This window comes from Vicia villosa, linkage group LG3 (genome assembly GCF_029867415.1).
Source record: "Vicia villosa cultivar HV-30 ecotype Madison, WI linkage group LG3, Vvil1.0, whole genome shotgun sequence".
NCBI lineage: Eukaryota > Viridiplantae > Streptophyta > Magnoliopsida > Fabales > Fabaceae > Vicia > Vicia villosa.
Genome location: NC_081182.1, coordinates 69261754 through 69271918, shown reverse-complemented (window position 1 = coordinate 69271918; position 10165 = coordinate 69261754). Strand labels below are relative to the sequence as shown.

General features: G+C 36.5%; 1 protein-coding gene across 1 annotated transcript; it reads right to left on the bottom strand.

Moving 5' to 3' along the window:
• Positions 1-343: 343 nt before the first annotated feature.
• Positions 344-1174, bottom strand: LOC131658271 (uncharacterized). The gene has a single exon (XM_058927583.1). The coding sequence runs from the start codon at positions 1172-1174 to the stop codon at positions 344-346; it is 831 nt and encodes a 276-aa protein (XP_058783566.1).
• Between the last annotated feature and the right edge of the window lie 8991 nt (positions 1175-10165).

The window sequence follows — 10165 nt, the reverse complement described above, 5'->3', positions numbered from 1 at the left end:
GATCTGCGCAGCATTAGATTAGTGGAGGCATACACGGCTGATATACCGAAGGTTTTGTCTTGGTACTTAAGGGTAAAAGAGACCTGTTGACTATCCGCAACCACCACCTGAGGCTCAAATTCAATAAGACAGCAGCACCAAAGATTAGGAGCTAAGCCTTCCCTCACATTCACAGCAAAAAGCTTAAGACCTAATCTATTGAGCCAACGGAAAGGAAAATCCTTCACCTCCATCCACGGTTCAGAGATGAACATAAAATCTGGTTTATTTACAAGAATGAGTCTTTTTAGTGCTAATTTTGTAGGAGAGTTAGCAATACCTCTCACGTTCCAATAAAGGCACTTCATGAGAACGTCAAAGCCGGTCCTGCTTGAGACCTTTTGGACTGTTTTGCTTTGTTTCTGGCTGCCTGCTTCTTTTTAAGAATAGAGACCGCGTTGGTAAAAGTCTCATCCTTATCTAACGGTTCCTCCTCCAAATCAGCTTGATCTGCCCATGAGTTTTGAAGGAAATTATCCATATGAACCTCATTGACTTGAGTTGAGTCTACAAAAACAGAAGGTTGTGACCCTGAATCCTCCGGTGGATGAGATATGAAGTTTAAAGGATTGGGTATAATAATGGGATCAGATGAAGTCGGTTGAGCCTCCTTTTCAGAGTTAATGTTTGTATCTGCCACGGTCTCTGTAGGCTTCGCTATTGGTTTCTGAATGTATGTGGTTTTGGTTTTTAGAGTAGGCGGAGCAGATTGCTTCTGGAGTAACTTGCATTCTTGTCTGGTATGTCCTAACTTCCTGCAATGGTCACAGAGTTGAGGAATGTTTTCATATTCAATATCCGCGAAAAAAGCAAATCCTGTTCTTTCAACCAACACATTGTAATTCAGAGGCTTAGTTAAATCCATATCAATGAGAACCCGGACGTATTGCCCGAAGGTGCGGTCAATTCTAGATTTGGACGACGCAGCATCAATGCATATAGGCGTGCCAACACAACTAGCAATTGCAAAGAGAATTCTTGGCCTCCAATATTCTTGAGAAAGCCCGAAGAACCGAACCCAAACCTGCGCCGAAGTATTACTTTGCAGAGATGGGTTGAAATCTTTTGTCCAAGCAAATAACTTCAAGGAACCAGGATTTAAACTAATGGCACCTGAAGCTCGAACTCTACGCATATCTTCCGTGCTGGCGAAAGTAAACTCATAGTAACCCTTGCCTAGAGATAACACCCCCCAGTTCTTAATACCAGACCAAGAAAGGGATAGTTTTTCTTTGAGAGCAGCTACCGTTAGCGGGTTAGAACCTTTTGGCCAAAGGACTCTGCCATGAAGATTGTTTTTGCATTCAGCAATACCTGCTTCGTATTCATCTTCAGGAATTGTGATGGAGGGTTTGTCCCCTTTGATTACTGGATTAGGAAGCTGTGAAAGAGGAATATCACAAACCCCTTTGAGGGCCTGAGCGAAGGATTTTGTGTTTTGTGGCTTTGAACCCGTTGCAGGTGTATTATGAGGTTGCGGGGGAAAAGTTTGGTTTGTATTGGTGGGGATTGTTGTATTTTTCTCTCAGGTTTCTGGGAAAAGGTCGTGAACCTCCATGGAGATACGGCGGAAAGAGACAAAGGGGGAGAAATTAGGGTTTCATTTTTCCGCCATGCTTAAAGTTAGTAAAATGAATATATGAATTGGATTTAGGGTAGAATAACTATTGATACAATTTTGTTACATATCTTCGATCAACCTTCACATTATCAATGTCTCATTACAACGACAGATTCACAATTTTGGAATAGGGGTGGAAAAAATCCAGTCTCTAAAACTAATAGTGCAAAATATTTTTATCCAAGATTCAAATTGGTAAATATATGAAAGTATTTGTGCATTTTTTTAATTCATAAAAATGTAATGATCATAAAATTCTATTTTGTTTAATTTTTCATTACCCAATAGACTTTTTTTTTTAATAAGCAATTGGATATAAGAAAGCGCACTAGGGGTGCAACCCTTACATCGATAACGTACTTGAAAGATTAATTACAAAGTAATGGCAATTTATACCAATCATAAAAAAAATATCCTACTTGGAAGATCCTTGTTGCTTGTCCATCTCCATGAGAAAAACATGATGTTTGAAATCATCTCTTCAAAGCTAAAAATGCCATCATTAAAAATCATAGTGTTTCTCATATTCCAAATGCACCAAATCAAAGCTATCCATATATTATTTAGATTAGCTTTAATGTTTTTGTTTTTCACCTTCTCTTGAATGCTCCCAAAGCTCTTGAACTCCTCAAGAGAAAAATTCAAATCATTCCCCAACCATATATAAATTCTACTCCACACCTCCTTTGTGACATGGCAATGGAAGAAGAGGTGATCCAAAGTTTCCGGGTGATTAGTGCAAAATAGACAATCTATGGAAGTGAGAGTGGTCACACCTCTTTTGACGAGTTGGTCTTTTAAAGGAAGCCTATTGAGGAGGAATCTCCACGCAAAAATCTTGATCTTTGCCGGTAAGTTTGTCTTCCAAATGACGTCCAAACTCTTGATGATAGGATTTGGCCAAGCTATCTCCTTTGCATTAGACACCAAGTGCTACACACTCGACACCGTGAAGGCTCCGTTTGTATTTAAGTTCCAATGGAAACCGTCCATTGTCGTCGGATCCGGCACCATCCCTTGAAGCATCCTTCTCAACTCCCTAAGCTCTTCGGTTATTGCCGTGGTCGGATTGGATGAAATGATGGAAGGGGCACTCCGAGCCGGAGGGTTCAACACTTCCTCCCCAAAAATGTCTTCTAGTTTCCAAAAAATTTCTCCATGATTGGAGAGAAAGAGGTCGCTCACCGCGCTAAGTTTGTTGGTTGTTTTGTCAAACAAATGCGGAAAAACAACGCGGAGCGGTTGATCAACCAACCAACAACTAAGCCAAAAAAGAATATTGTTCCCTCTCTTGAACTCGCATTTAACCCAATCGTTAAAGCCTTCTCCGAAATCGTCTTCTTTGAAGTCATTAAGGACTATGTCTCGCCACCAACGTGAGTCCTCCCTATTTAAAAGGTCCTTGCTAGAAGCTAACACTTTTAATTTGGGATTGTGATATCTCAAGAGTAAGAATCTACTCCAAATAGCCTTATCTTCCTTTAAAATTCTCCATTTCCATTTAAGAAGAAGGGATTTATTCATATCTCCGATATCCCTAATTCCTAACCCACCTTTCTCTCTTGGTTTGCATACATTCTCCCACTTCACCCAATGTATGCATCTTGATTTAGTGTTCCCGCACCACAAAAAATTGCTAAGAAGGCTTCTTATAACATGGATGATTTTACTCGAAGCTTTGTAGAAGGAAAGAGTGAAAATAGGAATAGCGTTAAGAACGGAGCCAATTAAAGTCACCCTCCCTCCTATGGAGATGTTCCTTCCCTTCCAATTGGAAAGTCTTGATTTTATTTTGTCGATCACCTCTTGCCAAACCTTCTTCTTGTTCGCGCCTTCTCCCACCCAAATACCGAGGAATTTAAACGGAAAACAACCTTTTTTGCAAGCAAGGAACTTTGTCGCCGAATTTATGTACCAATCTCCTATGTGAGTTCCATAAAAATTGCTTTTATGAAAATTGATCTTCAATCCGGAAACCAATTCAAAACCTCTCAATAACACTTTTATACTCCAAAGGTTATCGTAAGAAGGTTCTCCTAGAATGATTGTATCATCCGCGAATTGGAGGATGTCCACAAAGTCGTTGGCTCCGTACTTGAAAGGTTTAAAATCACCCACCGCCACGGAGTTCTTGGTTAGAGCGGTTAAACCTTCCATAGCAAGAACAAACAAAAAGGGTGATATCGGGTCTCCTTGTCTAAGACCTCTTTGAACCTTGAATTCTCTAGTTGCACTTCCATTTACCATCACGGACATGAAATTGGTAAAAATGCTAGCTTCCATCCATTTCATCCATCTTTTACCGAAACCCATTTTCACCAAAATCCACCGTAAGTAATTCCAGCAAATTGAGTCATACGCCTTTTCGAAGTCCACTTTAAGTAATAAACACCCCTTCTTCTTCCTCTTCACCCAATCAAGAATTTCATTCACCATTAACACTCCATCCATCATACTTCTTCCCGGAACAAAAGCGGTTTGGTTGGAAGAGACCAATAAATCCACAACTCCTCTCATCCTATTCGCTAGCAACTTTGCAATGATCTTATAAATACTCCCCACTAAACAAATGGGTCTATATTCAAACAAGTCTTGCAGATTCTTCTTTTTGGGAATAAGAGCTAGAAAAGATGAGGTGATGGATTTAACGAGAATACCTTTGTGATAGAAGTCGTTGCAACACTTCATAATGTCCTCTTTGACGATGGACCAATGCCTTTTGTAAAACTCCAAAGAAAAACCATCCGGTCCCGGACTCTTGTTACCATCACACGACCATATAGCTTCCTTCACTTCGTCTTCCTCAAAAGGTTTCTCTAAATCTGAAGATTCTTCCAAAGTTAAGGAGTTGAAATTAATCCCTCTTAGCTCCGGCCTTGAATAACAATCTTCTTTGAAGAATTTTTCAAAATGCTTGAAAGTGTACTCTTTAATCTCTTCCACTCCCTCCAATCTTCCCTCCGCAGAATCTATGGAACAAATAGTATTCTTTCTTCTTCTTTCTTTCAACGAATTATGAAAATAACGGGTGTTATCATCGCCTTTGGAAAGCTTAAGTTGTCGCGACTTGAGTCTAAGAAGGCCTTCTCTCTTATTTAAGTTATCCCAAAAGTCCTCCGCCACTTTTAATCTTTTCTTCACCACATCTTCCAGAGCGTTACCTGCAAAATGAACAAACGCGTTATCTAAAGAATGCATCTCTCTCCCGCCCTCGTTGATTTTGAGATCTATCCACCCCAATAGACTTTCTTTAACTAGTTTAATTAAATCTCTTTCAATTTTTTTTTGAATATGATATATTGAAGAAGAAAAAAATCTACAAAATGGGAGGGAACTATATCAAAACCTATTAAGAGGAGAATTTTAAAAATGGCATTTCAAGTCTATTTTTTTACAAAATCTTGCCTAATGTCTAAAGGAATGACATCAAAGAAAAAAAAAAGGTAATGGAGCTAGCTGTGAGGTTTATACTAACAAAAACATCTGCATAAATATTGCCTTCTCTATAAATATATGAAATAAAAAAAAATCATATTTGCGATAATAAGCAAGGAGTCGTTGCAAAGTTTCCTTAGATACCAAGAAATTATGGAGGAGTTAGCAAGAGCCTAGACTACAAGAAGGGAGTATGTTTCAATATAAAGATTGAGCCAAGACTTCTCATAGGCAATATGGACTTCTCTAGTGACAGCATAAATCTCTTTCACTAACATGCATCAATATCAAATGTCATAGTTTGATTTTATTACGAAAGTTTTTACTTGAATCAATACAAGTAGAATAATCCATAATATATGAATAGTGTATTCTAGACTCTTTAGGAGTTTCCAATGCACCAACTAAAATTTCAACATTTCAATTCAAGTGCAATAGCCTACATCATCAAACATGTTTAACAACATCAAATTTCTTTTAAGTTCGGAAACATACCTTACATTGTGTAAAAGAAACATACGATTGTGAACCGTCTGAATCCAAACCGTCTTATTACCATGAACCTTGTATGTCTTATTGTTATCAAGTCGAACAACTCCACATTCTTTTGTATAAAGTCTCATAATAATCCTTCTTAGACACTTGAGATAAGAGCATCCGGAGTCATTGACTCAACTTTTTTATGTTTTCAAACGTGTCACCACTAGTGCACAAGCACTCCTATAATATTTTTTATTTAAGGAATCCATAGTCTGAACATAATTATCATTGTTCCCCTTCTTGAAACAATCCTTTTTAAAGTAATCGACTTTATGACAAGTGAAGCATTTATACTTATACTAGTCAAACTCTTTAGACTTGGACTTGAAATTAGACCTATATTTATTTTCATTTTGGTTTCCTCTACTATCACTCCTCCCTCTCAAAATTTTCTAGCCTTCATCTGTGTCGTCAACCGTCAACTCTTATATATTGGTTAACTCTTGGTCCTTATTGAAATCGCATAAGCATAATATTAGTTAATTTCTATTGTGACGTCTTGTCTTAGTTAAATTTATCGTACAATAGAGTTTGCCGTAAAACCCCTAACTCACACTATGTTAAAATGGTCTTTTTCATGCATAAATTATAAGTTTGTTTGAGTCAACTTTAAATTAATCAATTCAAGGAAGTTGGTGAATCGAATCAACTAATTTTGGTCTCATGAATCAATTCAAGACTTTATATGAATCAACTCAAATGATTTTTTTTCCATTTATCCTTTTGGTCATGGGAGATGTGATATTAATGTTAAGTCATGAATCGATTAATGTTAGGTAATTGGTTTGGGCCTAAGCCCAGCAAATGTGTCAAATAGAGGAATGAGTTCTATTTGCTGACGTGACTAGTTGGTTAGAGGGGAATGATAGTTATATAAAGGATAGGGATATCAAGGGAGAATAGATAGAGAATTATTCACTTAGGAACCGTGATGGTTTGGTCAGAGAGATAATTGTCTCTTCTCTGAGGAGCTTTGCTATGGGATTGCAGGGGTCTATCTTCTGTAATAGTTAATGTTTTTCCATTAATAATATAATTTCTTTTCCTCTTGAATTTAGGTTTCTATCAAATTGGTCCGACCTGCCGGATTTCGAGACGAAGCCAGTGAATTAATAAAACCATCAGAAACTACTAGATAATTGTTGGAAACTGTCAAAAACTCCCGGAAACTGTCAGATAACTGCTGGAAACTGCCATATAACTGCTCGAAGCTGTCGTATAACTACCCGAAATTGCCAAAAACTTCCGTATAACTGCTGAAAACTGCCGGATAACTATACGAAAACCAACGATTTAGGTCGTTTGTACTATGAAGAGGGAATTACCAGATTTTATAGGGACAGATCCTATTGGTTGGATCTCTGCAGTTGAAAAGTTCTTTGAGAAGAACAAAATTCATTTTGATGATAAGTTGCAGTGGACATTCATGAGCATGGAAGATGAAGGAGCAATGCTATAGTTTTATTATTGGTGTGAAGAGAATCCAGATGCTGACTGGAATTCATTTTCTATGGCTATGATCAGAGAATTTGGAGCACAAATGGTGCCAAATCAAGAATCAAAGTCGAAACTGTGGAAGATGACAAAAACACACGATGAATCAATGCTAGAGGAGATGAACTTCAGTGTTGAACGAGAAGCAAAAGATTATACAAAAGCTGAATCTGACTCCAAAGAGATTGTTGATACAATGATAGAACCTAATTACCGAAAACAAGGCACAAAAGCAATGTTTAACGGACGAATGAATGAGATACAAAGAAGAAAGGGGCAGGCGTTTATTATTGGGACACCTCCGCAGTCGGAATCATCAGACGCCGACCTTCATGTGGTGACTAACGAGATTCAAATTATCCAAGCGGTTGTCGTCAAACTCCGACCCCCACCAGAACCGCCAAACGTGGATTCGCATTCACGGATCCCTTTAAGTTCTGATCTGGAAGGAAGGAAAGAAGTGCTTCATGGGTTGCTAAACTTTGTATTTGACAGAGGCAAGTTTTTATGTCGAGGAAAGATTTGGCAGAAAGAGATGCAATATCTCAGCCTTGAGGTCATTAGACACCCTTGATTTAAATCATTTAAGTAATTTTTCACCGATTTTGTGTTATTTCTCAATCACATATATAAGGATTTATTTTATTTTATTTCAAAAACACATATCAAATCATTAGAGTGATTACTAGAAAATACTTCATCTGTCTTTAAACAAAACCTTCATCTTGTGTATGAAGATCATTCAACCTTGTTAGTATGTGATGACTATTTTATGAGAAAACCATTTAGATCGCTAATGTGTATTAAAGTGTTTTGTTTCTAGTTTTTGGATATATTTGTGGAATTCGTGATTTAAATTTTCATTAAATAAAACTATTAGTTTTCTCTATATGAACTGGAATTTCTTGCTTTTATCAACCTTGTGAAGAACAAGCTTAAGTCTAACAAGAAGATTGTGTGTAAATGGATTCAAGTGTGAAGATTGGAGATTCTCAATGGTTGAAGATTGTGTAATCAAGATTTTAGTTGTGGTTAGTTGTGTTACAGACAAATAATAATCAAGGAAAAAGATAAGATTAGCTAGCATTGAGCAAACTATCAAAATTGTTTTTCTTATTTTTGTGTAACAAAACTCTGTATCGAAACCAAATATAATGGAAAAACAATTTTCGATGGTATCGGAGACTAGATTAGGTACATGTGAGGACGAAGCACAAAACTAGTATAAACATTGGTGCAATAATCTCTCTCTCTCTCTCTCTCTCTCTCTCTCGATCGATCGATCGAGAAGAATTGTATGATTTAGAATTTCCTTATTCACATATTAATTTGTCATTATCTCTATCCTTTTTGGTGTTTGATTCTTGATGTTCAAAAATTTCAATTGCGTAAACTATTTTAATACGATTTTCACAATTAAAACTTTCGCATAGTAACTTTATTTTTGAAAATAAATCAAAGGGAATTTTGTCTATTCAAACCTCTTTTATACACAAAGAACATCATATTCAATCAACAATTGGCATTAGTGCATCTCTTTTGATAAAGCTTAACAACCTCAAAATTTATTGAATATGGAAAAAAAATTGATCCAAAGGGAGCGCATAATAGAGCCCTCATTTTCATTGGTGAAAATTATGCATATTGAAAAGATTGCATGTGTGTGCACCTTATATTTGTGGATTTACAATTACGGGTTTCCATATAATAAGGACCTTCTGCCCTCAAAAGGTCGATGACGTATTAGTTAAAAGACACTAAAGAAATGAGATGATAACGAGATTAAAAGGAGTTTTATGATTTAAAAGCGGGAAATATACTCATCTATTCATTGAGTGTGAATGTATGTTTCTCATTATCACATTGTAAGATGGCTAAAACAATGTGGGCGCTCTTCAAGTTCTCCAAGGAGGAACTGAAGACGTCAAGAAATTTAAAATTAACCCGTTAATAGAATAGTACAAATTATAGAATATATGGCCTCCATGCAAGTGAGATTTTTGCACATAATCAACAAATTATAGAACTTTGACAAAACTATATCTTATCGGAATTGTAATAATAAAATTATGAGGTCTATATGCTAGAAGTGGAAGCCTAAAGTAACTTCTATAAAATAATATCATGGTCTAAAGTTGCTCACATGTCAACACTCTTCGAAAAGCTCATTGAACATGAGCATGAACTGAAAAGGCTTGAAGTGAGTGAAAACATTTCAAAACGGATGGATAAGAATACAAATGAGAAGAAAAACATTTCCTTGAACACCTCAACTTCCAGGCTTAAGTCGAGGATAGTGAAATGACACGATTGATTACTCTTTAAAAGATGAAGAGAAGGGATTATTCATCAGATGCTACACAAATACATGAGGAAGAATGGTCTTAAACATTTTGATAGGAACTATACAAACCATCCAAAGAAGTGGAATGGTGACAATAAGAAAGAAAAGCAAGTAACATGTATTATGAGTATCGTAAACCCGAATACTTCAAAAGTGATTGTCCAAGATTGCTAAAGTGCAAAGGCAAGCAACTGTTCTACAAGACGAAGAGCAAAAACTCCAAGGGTCGTAGAGTGTACATCGCTTGAGAAGAAGATGGAGATTCCTCTTTTTCCGACAATAATTCAGATGAAGATGAGATTGATCATCTATGTTTGGTGATGTGTCACAAAAACTAATATTTTAAGGTAAGTGATTCAAGCTCATGTTTCATATCTTCTTATAATAAATTGTCAAATACTTTTCACAAAATGCATGCCGAGGCTTTAAGTGCTTTTGAGAAAATCTCCCTCCATTTTTTTTTTTAAAACTTGAGGAAGAAGTCTTAAAACTTAAGGGTGTTATTGAGTACTTGAAAGCATGAATATGTCACTTATGGAGACAATAATCAAAGTAAAATTTTAGGTGAATGTATTATGGAAAAATCTCTCCATAATCACCATAGATGGTGTTCTATTAGTCAAAGGGCTTAATCATAACCTCCTAAGCATTAGCCACTTATGTGACAAATAGTATACTGTGAGATATTGGAT